Source organism: Nesoenas mayeri (genome assembly GCF_963082525.1).
Source record: "Nesoenas mayeri genome assembly, chromosome: 1".
NCBI lineage: Eukaryota > Metazoa > Chordata > Aves > Columbiformes > Columbidae > Nesoenas > Nesoenas mayeri.
This window is the reverse complement of record NC_137541.1, coordinates 5,439,172-5,461,674: the sequence shown is the minus strand read 5'-3', so window position 1 is coordinate 5,461,674 and position 22,503 is coordinate 5,439,172. Positions and strand designations below refer to the sequence as shown.

General features: G+C 41.1%; 1 protein-coding gene across 1 annotated transcript in view; it reads right to left on the bottom strand.

Moving 5' to 3' along the window:
* TAF3 (TATA-box binding protein associated factor 3) overlaps positions 1-22,503 on the bottom strand; it is a 127,339-nt gene that overhangs the window by 5,370 nt on the left and 99,466 nt on the right. Inside the window, exons 4-5 of the mRNA XM_080352721.1 lie at positions 18,435-18,517; positions 1,116-1,371 (exon numbers count right to left, since the gene is read on the bottom strand). Of these exons, the coding sequence (XP_080208847.1) occupies positions 1,116-1,371; positions 18,435-18,517 (339 nt within the window). The remainder of the gene's footprint in view (positions 1-1,115; positions 1,372-18,434; positions 18,518-22,503) is intronic.

Here is a 22,503-nt window from a genome sequence, read left to right as displayed (position 1 = left end):
TGAAATGTAGCAGCTGTTTAAACAGAGATCAGTAACACGATACATTAGTTTAAGTCCAGCAGGGAAGAGCACCTTTTCCATTAGAAAAGGCAGGGTAGATTTACACTAGGAATCATTATAAAAACAGGAATTGGAAAAAAAAAAAAGGGGGAGGAAAATCATGCATACATCGCAATTAAAGCCCAGGAAGCTCTGTAATAAAAACAAGTTTCAGGTGTTTTAAATGGTGAGATTTTTAAACCGCTACCCAATACAGATAAGCAAGGTGTCACCAACCAAGCTGGAACGTGGCCAGGACAGGGAGGATAACAATGCCGGTACTGTTGTTAATGGTATCTGCTGCTCTTCAATGACCAGAAATGGTCAGAACTTTCATTTTATATTGCATCTAAAGCAGAAATTTTCAGTAGCACAGCAATCCTAGTACTGAACAGAGGTATGTCCATGTTCTTTTAGAGAATGTAGTCTCTGTATCATGTTGGATGGGACACTTTTCTTAAGGAATAAAGAAGTCTCCACGCTACCAGAGAGGCCAAGTTCAGAGCATATGTCAAACAGACTAATGAACTGTAGACTAATGAACTATCTACAGACTTTCTGAGAAGTACAAACCTTTGCAATTTCTGTGTGTTGAAGAAACCGAAAAGGAGCTTGTGGACTCTCCACATTTCAGATGAGGGCTAAGTCAAATTCTTGATGTTGTATGAGGGTTTTGTACTTCACCTGACTGACAGCAAAATCTATGGCGAGTTTGACATTTGAGGTTTCAATTCAGCACTTATGAAACAATTTATAAAAACCCTCCAACTCCAAAAATAAATGCTCTTGCTCAGTTAGCAGAAAATACCGAGTGGTATATAACTGGACCTGTTAAAAGAAACTTAAACATTGAACTAGAAACAAAAGAGAAATTCAGTCTAAGTGGTAGTGTTTTAATTATTAACCCCTCGAATCACATGCATGGAAGCAAGGGCTGGGTAAGGAGCAGCTTAATAGAGAGCAACATGACAAGTCCAGGTACCATCATTTTGAGATGATGAGTCACCCCAGAGCTCAACAATTCAAGAGATGAATGTCACCAGCAGTGGGACAAACCGCGGCAGCACGTTACCTACCACGTAAGTACTGACGGTCTCGGTCACCACGCTCCGAACCGGAGCTTTGGAACCTGCTGCTGCTGAGACGGCTGGAGAGGGCGGTGGGATGAGGACCTGCGAGACGGTGGCCTGTGGAGGAGGAGGAGCTGGAGCCGAAGGAGGGGTGATGTGGATGGGAGCTGGGACCGGTGACGGCACGGGTGGAGGGGTTTTGGGCCGGCTCACAGGGGTGGAAGGTTTGGCCTCTGGAGCTGGTACCACTTTGCTGATGACTCTGTAGGAGTGAAAATGAGAATCGTTAGAGTTGATGGGAAAGAAAGCAGCGATCGATCACTGACTAGATATAAAGAAAATACAGCACAGATAATTCACATCACCTTTGAGCCATCAAAGAGGCAGTTTGAACCCAACACAAGAACCCAACACCATTAGGCCATTACAAAGCCAGGACAGCCTGAGCCACTCCAGAGCTCACTGCCATATAAATATTCTCTGTGGCTTTACTAAACCTTGTTTCGTTAAGTTTTATTACATTACCTCAATTTGTGGGAAATATTAGAAAGGAAAGTTAATCAGCTGTGAACAGCACTGATTTTAATCTTCAAACTGAGAGACGATATCGTCCTCTCAAGATCCTACATTAGGGGGTTCTCCAAATATTTGCTAGTTTGGTATTTCTTTCCCCAAATGTTTATGAAATCAGCAGTGGATCTAGTCAGGACAAATAAATGACGCACACTATATACTCAGCAGTTAAAATATTGCTACTTACTCAAGTAGCTGAAGTAGACAGGATGTAGCTCTAGTAAATACACAGTATAGAATAATCTTGCCCAGGAAGGGGGATACATAGAGGACCCAACGTTTATTAATGAATGTTGATATACAGTGTTATTGACGTGCATGCAATTTAATGAACAAGACAGAAAAAGCCCTCGCTATAAGGCTCTAGATTAGAAACATAAAGAGAAGGAAAAGGATGTTTTAGAAAACAAACCAAACTGAACCTCAAACAAAACACAGGATGGGTCTATTTGTTTTACCACATTTCGGTAAATAATTTTATTAACTTATTTATATTTGAATGGTAACTGTGGGAGTGCAATTGATTTGTGATGGCACTGCGGGAAGAATGTGATTTAAAGAAAGGTTAGACATTCCAGAGATGAGAATACCTTAAGAAATCTAAAAACGGAGACATCAGTAGGAAAACTACGATGGAAATCAAATTGCAACAGCTCCTGAGAACCAGGAAAGTCCAGCCTCACCGTCAGTGGGAACTTTACATTCAACTTCAGAGTTTACCACAGCTCTCTTATGATATTCAAAGGCAGTATCGCTACGACTGGGGATATTTTCTGCATCTTGAGTAAATAATCAAAGTGATTATTTGATAAAGGCTGGGAATTATAGAGTATTTAATGCTTGGCTGCGATAACAGTGTCTTTCTCCCAAGATATGCCACTTGCACTACTAAATCAGAACTATGGCAAGTTGTAGTAAAAACACTTGGTAAAAGGAAACTCATCTACTCATCAAATCCAGCCTCTTTCTCCTGTTGGTGGGGTAAATCTGAAAAGCCACTGTCATCCTCCACCAAGAAAGTTTCCTTTTTGGCTCTTGAACGTCCATGATGTGTTTCTGGTTCAATGGAAGTCTTGGCACGTGGCTCCCTGGGGCTCCTGACTCTGATGCTTAGTTACAGAAGTTAAGAAGTCGAGAAGTTATAGAAGTGACTACACAGAATGCACTGAAAGTATTCCCCAAACTTCAGAACTTTCTTCAGATATAGACTTAGAAATACGTAATATTGCAGAAACTATTATTTATGGTATAATTAAAAACCAATGTGCATCTATTTACATTGCTGCAGAATATATTGCCAAAATTACAGGAATTCCAGTTGAAGAAGTTATAGAAGTGACTACACAGAATGCACGGAAAGTATTCCCCAAACTTCAGAACTTTCTTCGGATATAGACTTAGAAATACGTAATATTGCAGAAACTATTATTTATGGTATTTATATTATAATTAAAAACTAATGCCTTCCTCCTTCCACGGCTCCCACAGAGAGCCCTGGCTCCCCATGCTGAACGCCCCAGACCTTGTTTGGTGGCAACACTCCCATGGCTTTCAGAGCTACCCCCAGGACTTGAGAGTCACCTCTCGACAAAAAACAAATCTTAGCAATAATAAAAGCAAAGAGAGGGACAGACAGCAATGTATTTGGCACAGCTAAAGTCATTTGGATGGTTTCAAACATCATTATCCCTTTCATTCCCCGCCTCCCTCTTCTACCCCCTCCAAGTAAACAAAGTCCTGCTATGAGTTCTTCAGGGAGTCAACCCTCCCCGAGTCTAGACTAGGAAATGGATTAGCTAATAGGATTTTAAACATAAGTTTGCACACACTGTAAACAGTTTTAAAGAAGTATTAGCTAATATAATTTGAATAAGAGTGACCATGCCCAGCTAACATATGAAATGAAACTATGCCGTTTCCTGGTCCAGATGAAGCCAGGTTCTTCTCCTGAACGAGGTCTTTGAAGCCAACATGCTAAGAACTGCAGAAGCTACAAGGAACATCACATACCAAATCTTACGAAACTACAAATATTCATTAGCGGGCGACACACACTCATTGGTTGACTTGAAGTGTGCAATTAGGATGTGTTCAGTATATAGGGCAGCTTGTTTATCTTGATTTCAGAGCTCAGTTATCAAAACAGGAGATCGGCATTTCGGAGCACGCTTGGGCCTACCACTCCCTTGGGCTAAACAAGTTCAGAGACTTTAGACTCCGGAGTGGAGAAATGAACGGCTTTGTGCTCCACCATTAGAGGTGATGGAGTAACCTCAGGGAGGGCGGTTTAGCGTGTCCTCCTTTCTGAAGAAGGGGCTGCACACACGGCAATACAGAGGTGGGGAGAAATCAAAGGGAAATAGCAGTCCCACGACTAATAATTAATGTTACTTCAGACTCGGAGAGAAACCTGATATCAAAACACTATGTAAATGATGGCAAGATTTATGAGCTCTATTTTATAGACAGGAAAAGTGAGGCACAGAACACAATGCGAGTAGGCGATACTCACTACATACAGCTAATGTTCCATCCTCCTTGTAGCTGGTTCCCTCCTAGGATTTAAACTCTACATTTGGACATCACCATACATAGAATCATAGAATCATTCTGGTTGTGAGGGACTCTCAAGATCATAGAGTCCAACCATTAACCCAACACTGTCACTAAACCATGTCCCTAAGAACAAGATACACATATTGTCATCTTCTTTCCTAATATGTGTTTTTCATACCATTTCAAATTCAGTGTTTGTATATTAAAAGTTTGCAAGTACAATACTAAATAAGGCAAAATTTCACCTCCTTCCTCACCCTAATTTGAAAACTCTAAAACTGAGGCTGGATTAATATTTTTTTAAGTAATCAAATACAGATGAAAAACAACCACCATCAACACACTCAGAGGCCCGAGACAAGAAAAACATTTCTCTGCAGGCTGCTTGCCTGACAGTATATCACAAACACGTTCTACAATGAAAGATAAAAAGTCAATTAAAGTTGTTTTTGAATCAAATAGTTCCCCCAGAATGAAGGGGTATGAGAAAACCCTTGGAATAGATGTGGTAATAAGAACCTCCCTAAATCTTAACTAAAGTTTACCTCTCCCTTTAAAAAAAAACCAAAAGACAGAATTAACGTCAACACTGTGTATCAGGTGGTGTCCAACCTACAATAACTTTGGATTTCTTTTTAAATGCTAGCAGAAACTGTATTTCGTACAGAACCTCAGCACATTTACAACCGAACGCACGTACCAATACACCTCTATATAATGGAAGAGTGAATGAAAACCCATTTTCATCATTACTCTGGGGCAATCACCCCGTTCACAGCTACAGATCCAAACAGGATGAAACCGAAGTGTCGGCTTGCAAGCAAAGTGCAAATTCTACCAAGATTTTAAGTGTCACAACAGGTCAGTTGGTTTATAATCAGCCCTACACAGGCATGAGCTGTAACATGCTACACCTGGAGCAAAATGAGGCTCCAAGGTGTGAAATGGTTTCCTATCTTTGGAAGTAATTTATTTGATTTCATTCTGATCCTTACGGCTGAAAGCCCCATTGACTGCTTCATATAAACACAGGGAAAAGACATGTGCACCAAAAGGAAATGGCTTTTCAAAAATAGGATATGAACTGCAGGGCTGACTGATTGCTATGGGTGATGAGCTCCAAAAAAAATGCTGTATCGGTACTTCGAAAGGTCTAGTAAAAAAATCACAGCAATCTTTGTTTCTCAGAGGCAGAGCTCCAAAGAAGCTGCTTCTCTGCTCAAAGGAAAAACAACATTTGATAAGTCCTAATTCTTGAATTATTTTTAAGCAAGAAGCGGGAGCTAAAGGGGTCTTTGTACATAGGAAAATGTCACCATTGACTTCACCAACACAATCAAAACTAGTATAACTCACCTGGATTATTACAAGTGACGCCAATGGCAACTGGGGTGTATTAGAAGGAGGGGGGTTAGTAGGTCAAGAGAGGTTCTCCTTCCCCTCTACTCTGCCCTGGTGAGACCACATGTGGAATATTGTGTCCACTTCTGGGCCCCTCAGTTCCAGAAGGACAGGGAACTGCTGGAGAGAGTCCAGCGCAGGGCAACAAAGATGATGGAATGGAGCATCTCCCACGTGAGGAAAGGCTGAGGGAGCTGGGGCTCTTAAGATTGGAGAAGAGGAGACTGAGGGGTGACCTCATTCATATTTACAGATATATAAAGGGTGAGTGTCAGGAGGACGGAGCCAGGCTCTTCTCAGTGACAACCAATGATAGGACAAGGGGTAATGGGTACAAACTGGAACACAAAGGTTCCACTTAAATATAAGAAGAAACTTCTTCTCCGTGAGGGTGCCAGAGCCTGGACCAGGCTGCCCAGGGAAGTTGTGGGGTCTCCTACTCTGGAGACATTCAAAGCCGCCTGGACACCTTCCTGTGTAACCTCATCTGGGTGTTCCTGCTCCATGAGGGGATTGCACTGGATGAGCTTTTGAGGTCCCTTCCAGTCTCTGACATTCTGTGATTCTGTGTGATTCTGTGATATTTGTTGTTATAAATTCCTCAATGCTAGAAAATTAAGTGGTGTAACTATATTTTATTACTGAAAAATCTCACACCTGGAACTGAGGTTGTTGCAACAGAAAAAAAAGAAATACTCTAAGACCTATGGGTAAGAGTGTCAAAAACACCCAGGGGAATTAGGAAGATTTCCATATGGTTTAGATTCTTCACAGATTAGAGGTGATTCTGAAATTTTCTTTCCAACCCTGGAGGAGAATCAGTGCAATTTAAGCTCTGTAATGTAGGCTAATTCCCATATTACTTTTAGAAAGAGAAATTTAGTTTTTATCTCTCATGCTCTGCTGAATATTTTATTCTGTGCAAACAAGTCATATTGGCAAATACAAGCTCCACAAATACACGCTATGACCAAATTGTGCATTTGCAGAGTGCCAAAATACATCAGACTTCCAGTGGAGCCTCTAGCAATTCTGCAAGTGAAAAGACTTCAGTACTTAAGCTTGAGATTAAAAAAAATATAAATATTTTCATGTGATAAATTGCCTGCAATGTGATATTCTTCTCTATCAAGGAAAATGAACTTTGAACATTTATTCTGAGCTATCACACATTTTTGTGGACACTGCCTGGTCTCTTACAAATGGCACAACTTCTGCCTAAGGGTGTTGATCTTCAGTGGTGCACATGTGGTTCAATGGTCCATTCTTCATTTCCTCACTACAGCAAAACCTGCAAAAGTCCCTTCTTGGGCAAGAGAGTCTAGTGACTTCACAGGCATCGTGTCACCTAATCCCATTCACAAGTTTATTGAACTTCATCTTAAAACCAGTTAATCTTTGTGTCCCCATCATTAACCTGTTCCAGGATCTCACTGCTCTGGTGGCACAGCAGCCTCTTCTAGTATCCAGCCTGCATTCATAGGCAATTAATTCCCATTTGTTTCTGTGCCAACTTTGTTCTTTAGCTTAAATAGCTTTCTCCCTCCAAGACGTTTACTTGCCTGATGTATTTGTAGCCAGCAATCACATCCCCTCTTCACATGCTAGACTAAACACACAAAGATGCTCTCCTAGGGGTCTGGAGCATCTTTCTTATGAGGAGAGAACAAGGGAGCTGGGGCTGTTCAGCTGGAGAAGCTGAGAGGGGATCTCATCAACGTTTATAAATATCTCCTGGGTGGGTGTCAAGAGGATGGACCAGACTCTTTTCAGTGGTGCTCAATGACAGGATGAAGGGCAACGGGCACAGACTGAAGCACAGGAGGTTCCATCTGAATATGAGGAGAAACTTCTTTCCTTTGAGGTGCCAGAGCCTGGCCCAGGCTGCCCAGAGAGGCTGTGGAGTCTCCTTCTCTGGAGACATTCAGACCCACCTGGACACCTTCCTGTGTGATCTGCTCTGGTGAAGCTGCTTTAGCAGGTGGGTTGGACTGGATGATCTACAGAGGTCCCTTCCGACCCCAACCATCCTGTGATAACACGGATCCCCTTATGCTCCCCCTAACAGTGCTCCAAGGCCTCTTCTGCACCTGTTCTTCATCCTTCCTGAATACAACCTGCCTTCAAGAATCAAATATAACATTTCAGACAAAGTATAAACAGGTCCTCATACAATGGCCTGGACAATTCCACTACCTCTGCTAAAATAATCTCTTGCAATGCATCCTATGGTTGGCAACTCTGTCTTTCTGTGATCAACTAATGATCCCCTGACCACTTAATTCACCTACTGTAGTGATGGACACCCACTGATCAGCTTTTTACTTCTGGCTGAAGTTTTGATTGGTACACTGCAAATCCAAAGTCTTAACTGCAGTTTTTCATATACTGAATTAAATGCCATTTTCCCTTCTATTCAAGAGAATCCAGTTCATTCCAGACAATCATAAGATCCTCATTTGTACTGACATGGTCCTTCAAAATTACTGCCAACAAAAAGTATCAGTGTTCTAACTCCTTCTGTGACAAAATTTTAAAAGAAATGATTAAATAAAACCAGTCCTGGAATACATCCTTGAGCACATTCACTAGCAAACTTCTCTCTGGTTAGATAAGCGCTCTTACAATTCTCAGTTCCTATCTTCCTTTCACAGCATCACAGAATAGTTTGGGTTGGAAGGGACCTTCAATGATCATCCAGTGCCAGCCCTGTCATGAGCAGGGACATCTTCACCAGCTCAGGTTGCTCAGAGCCCCGTCCAGCCTGGCCTGGGATGTCTCCAGGGATGGTTTATCCACCACCTCTCTGGGCAACCTGGGACAGGCTCTCACCACCCTCAGGGCAACAATTCCTTCCTCATGTCCGGCCTGAATCTCCTCTCTTTTAGTTTAGAATCATTACCCTTTGTCCTATCACAACAGGCCATGCTAAAAAGTCTGTCCCCATCTTTCTTCTAGACCCCTTTTAAATACTGAAAGGCTGCAATAAGGTGTCCCCAGACTTTGAGCTAGTTCCTTACTACCGAGCAGCTCCTCTGCTAACCCTGTTTAGACAGCTTCACTAGGAATATCCTGTGTGATAGTATTAAACATCTTCCTGAAATCCGGCTTGGATTTGCCATTTTTCATTCATTTAGAAGAGAGCATCCCTTCTCCCAGTGGTAGGAAAGATGTCAACTTTATTCCAGCTATGCACATGCAAATGTCCCAGCTCATTTCCACCCTAGTTAAGAATTTTCCTTGGAGGGGAAGGGATTCGATCCTGCACCCAGCAGCTGCCTCCCCAGTCCAGAAGAAATGACTCTGCTGTGGGAGGTGGAGATAGTTGCTCTCAGCATTGGTGGTGGAAAAAGATACCTGAGATGCACAGCAAAAAAATCAGCCACTGCCAGGCACATCTGCTACAGCCTGACTAGGTTAACCTAGAAAATCAGTTGCTTTATCAAAAATTGACACCAAGCGTGTCGGTATGGTTTACTTCTGTTTTGTGTTTTGTGCCAGTTACCTCCAAGCCTTCAATCAGCGCTTCCTCCAAAATTTGCTGCATAGTTATATGCACTGCTCTCACCAGGTGTGTAGATCACATTTTCTTTCCCTTCTTCTTCAGCACTTCTATTTTTTCTATTATTTATTAAAGATAGATTGAACACGCGTTGCATTTTAAAATAAAAACAAATATATTAAAAATGACTTGTCACTGAGTCTGCAAATTCACGAGACAGTTCTTCTAGAACTTGGGAGAAAGATTATCCCATTCCTTGATTTCAGCGCATAAAACTTCCTGTATTTTGTTACCCAATTCATTATGTTTAATTTCCATTACTGTCAACCCACTGCTGTTACCCATCTTGTCCTAGTTCTCAGTAAAGGAGAAAATGAACAGAGGATCACAGGCAAGTATTCTTTCTGTTCTTGGCTCATACCTATATTATCCTTCATTTTGTCTTTGTCTTAATTTCCACAGTCCCCCTTCTCTTCTCTCCCTTCTCTTCTTTCTCTTCTCTTCTCATCTCATCTCATCTCATCTCGTCTCCTCTCCTCTTCCTCTTCCTCTCCTCTCCTCTTCTCTCCTCTCCTCTCCTCTCCTCTCCTCTCCTCTCCTCTCCTCTCCTCTCCTCTCCTCTCCTCTCCTCTCCTCTTCCTCTTCCTCTTCCTCTTCCTCTTCCTCTCCTCTTCCTCTCCTCTTCCTATTTGCTCTATATCCTTCACAATAGTTAATTCAGCTTGACTTCTGCCAGGCCTGACTTCACCTCCACAGTCTTTTGTCTTGAAGATGTAACTTCTTTGCTAACAGTCCTTTTCTCCTAGAGGTACGATGCTCATTCTCAACATCCTTTTGGAAGGAGTTATTCACAGAATTCACTCTGTAGTAGTTTCCTACAAGTGCTCCCTTCCCATCACTTTTGAATCTATTAGGTCTTCAATCTAGCTGACATTTCAAACTAACTCCTTCGGTTTATAGACATTTGCACTCTTGAAACTGAATTACAGGTTTTCTACTGTTTATTTTCCCATTACTTTAAGTGAAACAGAGTTCTGCCCTCAGCCTCCGCCCTCTGTATCTGTTACACCAGGGTATTTCTCCCAACAACCACAAGCACCTTTCTGCCGATGACTCCTAAATCACCCTCCTGTTCTTTCTCACCATTTTGACTTACATCTCTGGATGGTTCATCACTAGTCTGACAAAACCTGAATTGGTAGCGTGGTGTCTTGGTATCTTCCATCTTCTTTTCTCTCTTATCATCAATAACAACTTGCTCAGATCTTCGATGTGAAAACCACCAGGCATTATTCCCTTCTGCTGAGCTCTCAACAGCAAAACCAGGAGCTGGTAAAACACGTTTACGCCAACGTGCTCTTTGCAAGCTTTCTCTCACATGCTCCTTGCAAACTGCCCTTTATTGCCATATGTTTCGGGAAATGTTACGCGATGTACAATCCAGAAGCTTGCTCATAAACCAGTCCTACATATACTCTCTTTACTGGGAACTAGTATAGAATATTAACTTTATTAACTACCAGAAAATAATGCCAGCATGGGCTTAGAAACCTCCAAAACTGTCATTTCCAGCTTGTTACTGATACATTTTTTGTAAGAATCAAGTAAACAGGCCAGTCCTGCACTTGGAGGCTCCATAAAGCGACAGAGGAATTGCTCACAGGACAATTTGACTAGATCCAGGTAGGACCAGCTTTTTCTTCATGTTTATGGATGGCTACTCTTGTCCCTATCCAGCTCCCAGGAACTATTTTTTGAATCCCTGAGTCTATATAGTTGACTCAATTTTGTTTAAAAGCTTCAATAAAAGAATGAATGACAAGAAGCACCTCTGCCAAAGACAAGAAAATCAGCACCTTTCTCTTGCAGTCATCTTCTATGGAGGCAAAGTCTATTTTCTAAACAAACACCCATCTGCCTTTCTAATCTTTCACACATATTTGATCGGTTTCTGTTGTGCTTTATAAGGGCAGCTGCTCATGCCCATTTACACAAGCAATTCGCTTATGTGTCTAAACCTGCCTGAAGTGTTTTTTTTAATTGTGGTATACAGTATATGATTTATTTACTCTTGAGCAATAAGCAGCAAAATCAAAGAATCTCACAGTAAGTTGTTTTGTTTTCTAATGACTCAAGCCTTTTTATGGATTCACTTTTGGATTCACCACCCAATGTGGCCAGCAGCAAAATGAAAATGATTTTCCACAGCCTACCACCTACCATAAACAGGATGAATAATTAGTTGGGGTGGCTTCAGTAATTAAAAAAAAGAAATGCTAAGGACTACATCTGAAGTTGGAAATAACTCGCACTCAAGGAAGAGAAAAACTCTTCTAGAAATATAAACAAAAATGATAATTTATTTGTTTTGGTAAAAGGGATATGGAATTCTGTGTTTTATTCTGTTTTCATGTAAAAGGGAGAGGCTGGGGTACCTCCATCCACGTGAACCAGACTTGTGGATGGATACAAGACCACACATGGGGATTCTACTACAGGATCGTGGCCAATGTGTGACACTAAAAGAGAAAAATCGGGAAAGGGATATGAAACATACCCGTAACAATACCTTCATTAAAATGCGTTCAGCATTTAAAAAGGTATTGAAAATCAGTCCTCCAGCTCTTATAATTTAAAAGACTACAGAACAGAAAAATGAGGGTATGTATATACACACACAAACACAAAGATTTATGAAAGCTGTAGAGATGGCTGGAAGTCCTTATGCACATCTCTGCTCCCTTGGAGAAGGGCGACATCATTTGTCATTGTTCTGTCTCCTCACTTAGGTGGTCTATTGATCATATCAAAAATGATTTCACCATTACACACTCTCTTCTCTCTTACACCAAAAGTTGGACTGACATCCACAACGTTAATTCTGTTAAAACACGGTTCACGCAGCTTTTTCTCTGCTAAGTGCTGCAGCGTAAAATAATTGGGCTGCCCATTAGCGCTGCAATAAACACAGACTTTCGCTGCCCGGACTCTATTATTTAATTTTCCCGAGCCGCGGTTTCCCCTTCTACATTTTTCTCCCTGAAGTATCACTTTTTTCCCTCCTATTTAATTCCACAATAAGTTCTCCTCCAGAGCTTTCTGTTGAATAAGCAGCGTCTCGCAGGGTAACCAACACCGCCTACAGCTGTGTCCCACAATAGCCCCATGCTGCTTGCATTACGTTTTCCGAAGGATTTGGTCACGGTGCCTTAACTGCTCCAAACACTGCTTTTATTCATCGAAACGTGCGGAAGGAGGGGCTTCCAGCAGGATTCCTTTACCTGTTTTCCCCACCACAAAAACAGTGAAATAAATGGAACGGGTCAGGAGCTACTTGGCTGGGAATGCAAACCTATGGCTTGACAAGTCAATAAAAAGTGAATCCTTTCCTCCCCGGCCACACGTGGGGAGCCAAGGCTCGAGGCAAACAATTTGGATGTGCCTACACAAGGTTAATGAACCCCATTATTCAGCTATTGTGGGCAAACGTTATGAAGACAGTAAACTAAATTATCTGAGTTGCTCTCCACGAAATAGCACCCAAAGTTCAAAAGTTTCTTCACATGGTCTGATTTATCTGGACGAGAACAACCCTATTAAAACCAAAAGATCCTTGAATATTCACCAGCGATGATACTGTAAAATGAAGATGCATTATTGGAAACTACCTAGGGTAGAACTCTAGTTTAATTGAAGCTAATGGCAAAGTCCTGTCTTAGACATCCATCTTTTTTTCGTAACTCCCAGGGAGTCTGAGCAGTTTTGAAAACAAAAGTATTCACATTCCAGCAGCAACAACAGATCCCCAGTGAGCTTAGGGGAACACCAACATGGTCCTTGCCTCATTTATTGTCTTCAACCAGGTCAATAAAAAATGTATGGATGGATTTGCTACTACTCCTCCTCTCCCTCTCCCTCTCCCTCTCCGTCTCCCTCTCCCTCTCCGTCTCCCTCTCCCTCTCCCTCTTCTCTTCCTCTCCCTCTTCTCTTCCTCATCCTCTTCCTCTTCCTCGTCCTCGTCCTCGTCCTCGTCCTCTCCTCTCCTCTCTTCTCTTCTTCTCCCATTCTTCTGCCATTACCTTTTTAAAGTCTGATTGTATATCTCTGGAGAGTCTGCAGCTCAGCTCTTAGTTAAATTAAGGTTGTTGAAGAAGATACATCATTTAGGCATTGGAGAACATCACCCTGTAATACACTTGACGGTTCTCTGTATGCTGCAGGTTAGGTAACGCCATTTTATGGAATTTCCAGAAGTGTGAATGATGAAGAACTGGTTTACTGAAATTCTGTTGCCCAACTGTGGTTGCATTTAAAATACCAAATTCTTGAGCAAGTAGCAGTGATGACCCAAACCATGTAAATTTATGAAAAATAAACTCCTCCAACAGTCCAGCTGTGTTTCAGGTAAGGTTACAGATTCAATGAGGAGATTTCCTCAAGCCGCATTTCCTTTCAGGCTTCCACTTTTTCAGACACTTGCTTTTTGACAACTTATAAAAATAGGTGCTATGAGCACCTTATTGTGGTACAAGTTCTGAGATGGTCGATCACAGAAACTCAGTGTAATCAAACAGAAGGAACAGGCCAGGTTTCCTTGTCCTCTTAGTCCCAATAGCTTCTGGGTCACCCATATTACACAGAGAGGTCCCATCTACTGGTCACAAAATAATTTGGTCTACACTGGCACTTGGCTTTGAGATTCCTTATAAAGTATGTCAGCTAGTGATACCGGTGGCTTTTGTCACGGGGATATAATGCAGTCAAGTGAGCCTTCAAATGACCACAAGTTAGGCTTTGGACTGATAATATCCCACCAAGTGATAAAAAGCTTTAGTGGCATCAATTCAATATCTGGATGACAAAAATTCTTCTATCCCTTAATTCTTTTAGGATTTTATTTTACAATCCACAAGTTATTTAATATACATTTTTTATAGACACATAAGCATGCATATCTGAGTATATGCTAATTTTTGGGGGGAGAAAGTCAAATATCTAGTTACTTCAAAATATGTAAGACAAGGGGGCAACTTCATTGGAGCAGGAGGTTGGGTTTAGAAGTTAAACACTGTTAAAATACGTGTCTTCTCACCAACTCATGCCTGGTCTCCAGGTTCCCTTCTGATGGCAGAGCTATGATACAATGCGGTACGAGTCTGGAGCAAAAGCCTGACATTTTAAGGTGAATTTGGAGAATCTATTTCACAAAAAATATATATCCTGCTTCTAAGTCACAGAAGCACTGAAACAGCACCAGTGAGTGGTACTCTGCTTTGTGAACTGGCCTTAGTGTCAAAAGCCATTGTTTTTTTCTTAAAAACTGTATTTAAATGTAGAATAAATTTATCTGATGTATAAAAAATTACAGCACATCCTGTTGCTGAAGTTTGTGTCCACCATGGCAGTGGTTGGAATGTCAACACCCCATAAGTAGATCTCCTTTTTAAAAACTTAGGTGTTTGGAAAATGATTGTGCTTAGGAAAAATAACCAGACAAAGCAAAACCACGATGCAATTGAATTAAAGTATTCAATTCTGCCCATCATTTGCAGTTGATTTAAAATCGTAAAGTCTATACTAGCTGGGTTGTTTTTGTTTTGTTTTTTAAAAAGATAGCATCTCTAGTTCCTTCCTATACTAATTCAGTTAGCAATCTACCTTGATAACACTGGAGAGGAGAAAAAAACACTGAAAAACCCTTCCGACATATCATTCAAATCATATCTAAAAAGGTGGTCATAAATATTTCAGAATCCAAGCAAACTAATAAGAGCTAGGCCCATTAAGGATAAGATCTTTTACAACAAATTAAATAAAACAATTTATTGAAGCCTGGACTTGAGATAAACTAGATTTACTAGCTGACCTTTTATTCATTTAAAGAACAAAATTAGCTCTAATTGCATTAGAATGGAATCCAGTAAATTTCTTCTAATGTGGCATCCATGCAAGTATTGCTGTAATTGTTTACAACTAAGATGGAAATGCTTTGATTATAATCTACTTTCTTCCTGTTTTACCGTGCAGTTAAAACACTTGCAAAAAAAACCTAAAGTAGAATAGTTTTTCCAATATTGGTTTCTCCATCCTTCAGCAACAATATGTTTTTGCGTCTATTAACCTAATGTTATTAATAGTCGTCTCTTTTGAACTGATGTGTGCTGTAAGAATGTTTGCACACTGGACAAGCTTGAATGCAGAGACCACTTTGAATCTAGGAGCAATATATACTTGTATTCCCAGCAACAAGAAAGAAGGAGAACTCTCTGCTGTTACCATCACCGCTTTGTATGTTGGTCCAAGCAGAGGAGCCAAGAAGCAAAATGATAGAGAATAAACTGCTCGCTACTGAAAAGGTATTTTCCTCACCACTGCTGTGCTATTTGAGTAAATTCATGTTGCTGTTGCTGTGCCGTGTTTATGGTGTGATGTGAAGCTCCGCTTCAATCACCATTGGGATGATGCTTTTTCTTCAGATGCCTGAAAGACTTCATGGCCTCATCAAGATCTGTAACTTCTTCCATTCAAGACAAAGTTTTATGTATTTTATCTATTCCCCCAGCCTCCAGTTGAACAGGTGCTTATGTACTTCCTAAAGCCTCCAAACAGCTCTTCTCTTGAACAAAGGAAATTCAAATAACTCATTAGTCCATTTACTCATCAAATTCTACAAATCCCCAAAAACTTTTTTCATACTTTTCCATGGCCATTCACGGTATTGTCAAACAAACCCATGCCAGCAAACTCCAGAGACATGCTAATTGAAACACGTTTCTATATGATAATTACCAGATATCCAGAACTTCATTACCAACGCAGATGAAACAAAAGTTTAACTTTTCCTTAACATAACACGGAACAAAAGCTTTGTTTCTGCCTTAAAAGGTTGATTATCCTACTATGGTCTTTTCAACTAATAACTTGAAATAAAGGCTGCAGAGCCTTCTAGTTTTGCTTCAGATGTCCAAGCTACACACAGGCTTTGCCTCAGATCCACACCAGTCCTTTCCATAATGATCACGACATGTGAAAATTAAAATATGCGCTGAGTTTAGGCTGAATATTAATTGTTGAAGATGACAGTAAAAGTATTATTTAGAGTAGGACAAGCCCTGCCAAATAAGACACCAGATTGACTCGCAACACAAAATTGTCCCCAGAGCCACGTGGCACAAACTGTATTTATCTGTGTAACAGCAAATTTCTTCCTGGACTTTGCCTTGGAAAACTATGAAAAATCCTCAAAGTTGTTATAAAGTTCCACAAGTTCTTGTTTGCTGTGAGTCAGAAGGTGCAAGTGGGTGATAGAACCATTACACTGGGACATCAGGGTGCCAGTATGGTGGGCAGTGAGGAGATATTTAAGGTAGAAAAGGGAAACCAGTGAGCAATTAGAGATGGAATACTAATGACTCAAACCTTGTTTGGTTACTTATCTTAAAGCAATCTCAAAGATGACTGTTGCATGGAGAAGATGAAGTTCCCCTCATAGACCCAGTAGAGATGCTGCAGAGAGCTGGAGCACAACCAACTTTTAGCATTTCCTACCATCTGCCTCCAGGACTCCCCAGGCCCAAAGATCTGGGCTTTGGTTTATTAATTCTCCCCTATTTTTGCCTAGAATCTTTGAGTTAAGCCAGCTTTGTGTATCTCCCATCCTGGAGTCGGGGTTTAAACTCTAGGCTCTACCATGCACAGGATCACAACGCCTGAGGTCCTCAGATGGTGGTCAAGGTGCCACTAAAGATGCACGAAGGAAACTGGGATAGAACTGAGTTTCCCAAAAGGCCATAAAACAAGATGACAGTATCTCTGACCCATTATGGGCTGTCAGAGCTGATGATGACATACCCATGTGATTTGGAGGAAGCAGATGGAGTCTGAGTCTCAAAATGCTTGTGGATATGAGAAGGACTAGGGTAAATCAAGATGGGAAGCAAAATCAACTCCTTGGTGCTAAAATACAGCTTCAGAATTTTAATTTAGAAATTCTGCCTGGAAATTCTGACCATTTTCCTCATGTAAACACTTGTACAGTTCTTGAAAAAGAGGAGTTTAAAGGTATTTGCGGTTCCTCAAGGAGGAAAACAGATTTGTGGGCTCTGAAGGGACACTCTCTCCATGTGGGCACATCCAAATCTGCATAGCAGGCCAGACAAGGGTTCTGAGAAAGCTGGAGCTTTTGTACAGCAATTTGAAGCACAAAAATTCTAGATCACACTCTAATACTGTGAAAAGAAGGAGGCAGAAATTATTGAAGAGCAGGAAAAAGCCCTGATATTTGGGGTGAGGGGTGTCCCATAGAAACCAAGAAATGACTGAAGTCCCATAGCAACTTCAAACCAGTAAAACTCACAGTTACCTACTGAGGAGAAGTCTGACAGCACAGAAAAAAAGAATAATCATCAAAGATGCCATTTAACTTATAAAGGAGAAAAATTAGCAATTAGGAGATTTAGTTCATAATGGCTGTAAAATAGAAACTACTTTATTAGCAATAATTAATGCGATGAATGGGAAGGAAAAATCTGTTTGGTGCCCATGTTTACCATCAGACATGAAAGTGTGCTCTGAGCCATTAAAAACAACATGAAAAGCCTGATGAAAAGAAAACCTTTACCTACATACACAGGACCAGCCTAAAAAGCCCCGTGACGCATGGTTTTCCCAGCCTCTTCAGCCACCTGTTTATGCTGTGTGATCTCAGGATAGGGATCATCCTATTTATGCTCGTCCAGTACAAAGTAACTATTATTTGTACAACAGCACCCAATAATTAGGGAGCTAATGAACCACCATTTGAAATAAGTTAGGTACATTCATGAATAATCATCAACAGTTATAATAAAACAGAGGTGTATAAAGGAATTTCAAATGTTGTGCTTTAAAGCATAAAACAACTGTTAGCTGAAGAGCGTTGTGAAACTTGGCTGTAGGTTATCCTAGGGATAACTATACGTTACGGAAGCCTCACTATATGTCACTGGAGGCACCACAGAAGTCTAGATGAAGTCTTGTAAATCCATGCCCTAGAAAGGCATGGACTGGGAAACAGTGTAGGATGGATGAAAGATGATGGGAGAGTAGAAGAAAAGGGCAAAACATTCAAAAAGTTTCTATTGGTAAGTGTTCTGCTTGATTTCTCATTACAACAGTCCAAAGATGTAATAGGTGTATGAATGTCATTTGCCACTAATTTTTAAGTGTTTCCCACTGAAAATAAGAGCTACCGCAAGCGACAGAGGGGGAACACCTTGCAGATACACCTTGCAGATGGACTTATTTGTACTTACATCTTGTCTTGGCCTGCACCCACTCTTAACGTCAGCCGAGGAATAACCGGTGATGGAGCAGGAACAACTGGTTCCACCTTTATCTGTACAAAGGAACACAATCATCAATCAAAGACTGCAAGCAGAGTCCCAAAATATATTAATTACATGAAAGCACTGATGGGGTTAACCAAACAGTGTATCAGCTTGATGAGACAGACCTATGACCACAGTGCTCTCACGCTTCATGCTGTAGCACAGATGGTCAAAGTTTGTTGGGAGCTCCCAGCCACAGCAAAGCACAAATCTGAATTCTACACTGAAAAGTCAACTTGAAATTTTCTTTCATTTGTACCTGCTCATACACTTTGTTAACAAGTCTTCTCGATTCAGTATTTTTCTAGAGACACAAAAACCCCCTAGTATATTTCTAAACAATGATACGAAATGCTTTGACCTTGATAGGTGCCCACTAGTGTTTGCACTTTTTGAGGTTTAAATTCAATTATTTCCCAAGTTCACCACATAGATGTGCTGTGACCCTCCTGAATTAAAATTAGACACACAGCAAGCAAATAAACCTCAAGCACCAACACTGACTACTTTATGAAAGTGCTTATGCACACAGGTATAATAGAACCATTGCTTTTTAATGCAATTAGGCTGAGGTTTCTAATGGTTATTTTTCAAATGGCCTGATTTTCAACCTCAGTATCTGGTGGAGTTTAGAGCACTTGAATATGTCCTTAAAGTCTTTGAATCAGTATCTGTCAAAATTAGCAACTCCCATTGAGCTACTGCTTTGCTAAACCTGTATAGAATTATCTCCGATTTTACAGTTGACACTGTAATCATTCTCTGTACATAAGCCGCTCAACCTATATCCATATATCCATGTACATTATATATGCACATGTATATAGAAAGAGAGGGAGATTGATCTCATTTTGAGCACGGGTATCATCATATTTAATAAAATAACCACTTAGCTGAATCTGATCCAGGAACTCCAAGAGACAAAAAATAGTATGCACACACTAAATGGAAACCCGAGCAACTCTCAATGGGAGAAATCTGCTTTAAAAAAGCTTTCATGATGAAATGGAGAGCAAACAATCAATTCAAAGCACAGAAAGAGGCGCAGGAGACAGCAGCCCAGAGTGGGAGGACTCAATTAGGACTTACATTGAGGAATGGTAATGACTGAGTCCCGTGCCACGCACCTTGCCCAAAGAATCAGAGCTGCTTGGGAGATGTCGACTCCAGAGAGAAGGGCTGCAGCCCAAGTGGTATTTCTGTTTTGACACAGTTAACCACGCTTTTCAATAAAGCTCTCCATGGATATGTATTAGTCTAATTCACAGGCCTCTCTCTTTTGTTTGTATAGCACCATTTTCTTTGTTATGTCATTCCTTTGGAGTGTTGCAAGCGTTTTTTACCTCTGAAGATCTTAATGCTTGCAACATTTTCACTGCTACTTTCTACAGGCAAGTCCCTTAACTGCTTTCCCATCATCTTTAACTGTAGCATTGGGCACTGGACAAAGACATGGAATTGAACCCTAGGTACAGGAGGCTCAGGCACATGCCTTAGATTATTCTACCTCCTTTCCTGCAGCTTTTTCCTCCTTCTGTAGTGCCTGTTTCAAATCTAAAACTTCCTAGGACAAGCATTGCTACTTACCTTCCAGCACACAGCACAGAAAGATACTCATGTCACCTATCCCTCGCATTAAGGTCTTTCATATTATCATTTCTATTCGACCAAGATGTTCTAACCAACGGTGGTGCGGGTTCATGTGGCAGAAGAAAAGCACATAAACAACTTATTTACGCTCAGATGCCAATATCACAGTCTGGCCTGAGAGGAAACTGGGCTCCACAACAACCCTAAATCTTATTCTTTGATACAAGAGGAGATGCAGCATCTTTCTACAACATGGGTTTATGTGGAGTGTTTGCATGACTGGAGCAGAGGGAAAATTAAGAAGCATTCACGATTAAAGGGGCCGATAAGGAAGATGGGGACGGACTTTTAGCATGGCCTGGTGAGAGAGGACAAGGGGTGATGGTTTGAAACTAAAGAGGGGAGATTCAGCCTGGACATGATGAAGACATTTTTTACAATGAGGGTGGTGAGAGCCTGGCCCAGGTTGGCCAGAGAGGTGGTGGATGAACCATCCCTGGAGACATCCCAGGCCAGGCTGGATGGGGCTCTGAGCAACCTGAGCTGGTGAAGATGTCCCTGCTCATGGCAGGGGTGGCACTGGATGAGCTTTGAAGGTCCCTTCCAACCCAAACTATTGTATGATTATATCCTGGATATCGTTGTTTTTCCTCTACATCAATGCCAGGATTTTGACTCACGAGTTAACTTTGGGGCAGCTCTGGCAAGTCCTGAAGCGCGGATGGCTCCGTTTCTCACGCAGCAGTTCCGTGACTGCTTTAGTTTACAGCTCAGTGTATTAAGGTTAGCTGAAACTGGGTCAGCAGCCGCTTCGTGAGCTGCTCAGTCACTCCTACAGCACACCCGGTAATCTCCATCGTAGAATGAGGTGTAACCGCTTCAACTGTCTGCTTTTAATTTAGCAGCGCATGCAAGGCAGCCCACAGCTCGCTGTCTCCTTTTCTGGCTCCAGGAGCAGCGCCCCAGCACTCACTGCAGAGCATGGAGCTGTAGGCAAGCCCTGCGCACAAAACTCCTGTTCCTTGGTGCCATCAACCATCACTTCCAGTGTGCAGCCTTCAGCTTCGCCTTTCTGCCGTTTTTGCAGAGTATTGGTTGCTGTTCAGTGTTTTCCAGCAGCTCAGGGCAAAATTACAGGGGAAACTTGATAAAAAAGTGTCAATTCGCCAACAGGATGGGATGCACGCTTAGGTAATAACTATAACAACACTCAAAATTAAGCATTAAGTGATTCTTCTGTTTAAGTATGGCAATGTTAGAAATGGCAATCTGATGTCTTCTACTGGCCATCAAGAGCTGAAACTGCAGTTAAGCCACAAAATCATCTTGCAGGTTGTGCTTGCGCCGTGCAAGGTTAAGGGTCCGAGCAGTAACTTGATCATTCGCTCTTATAACGCAACCACTGGCTAAATAAGTCATTGTGTAACCGAAAAGCTAAATTAAGGAAACATGTACTTTTAGGGGTTAAAATGAAAGAGCAGCATTCTGGAGTAATACTGGGAATTGGGGCCAGCAGAAGAGCATTTACAGTGGATTACTAAGCTTCCCAAATCACCAAAGAGGTAAAGTCCAGCAATATAAGACTCCTTTGTAGCTAACTAAAAATACATTGTCAGTGGATTTGTCCAGTTTTATGTATAAGCAATACTTCTTTCACCTGAACTAATACTAGTAGTCATATAAGCCCCTTATTGCCATGTGCTGCATTTTTTTTGCTAATCTTCAAGGATTTAGCTGCTTTGCCACATACCTCAGGGCACCAACTGATAAAGCTCTAACTCTCCATTTTTCCAGGACACCAGCAGTGCGGCCTTGCAAAAAATGAAAATCGCTCAAGAGATTTAAAGGGGAAATTTATTTTGAAAATCCTGACTTGCAGCAAGATGTGGATTTAAAAAAAGCTTATCTATCAAGAATCAGTTTAAATTTTAATTCTATCTGGGGACTCTTTCATGCATTCTAGCTTTAAAGTTTATCTTTTGACAGGGACTTTTTGCCAATGTAATGGGCAGCTTTGTCACTTTAATTTGTCCAAGTTTTTATTACTGTTGATCTCCTCTTCCTAATATATATATATGTTCAATCTATGCTGAAGCTTTACCAGTTCGTGCTTGTTTGTGTACCTGTTGTATTGCTCTAGAGCAAACTAGATACACAGATTTGCAGAAGAAATGCAAAATCAAATGTATGAAAAAACAAGTAGCTCATCTCTATTTTATATAGATACATATTTATCTTAACACTGAAAAAAAAAGCATTTTTCAGCTTAAAAACTATGTTGAGTTTTGAAATTGGCCATTTGGTTCAAGTCCAGCTTGTAGCACAATAGGGTGCAGTGGCAACAAAGGAAAATGAGGAATGTCCCAAATTGGAGCTTGTACGAATGGTGTATTATACACCAAGC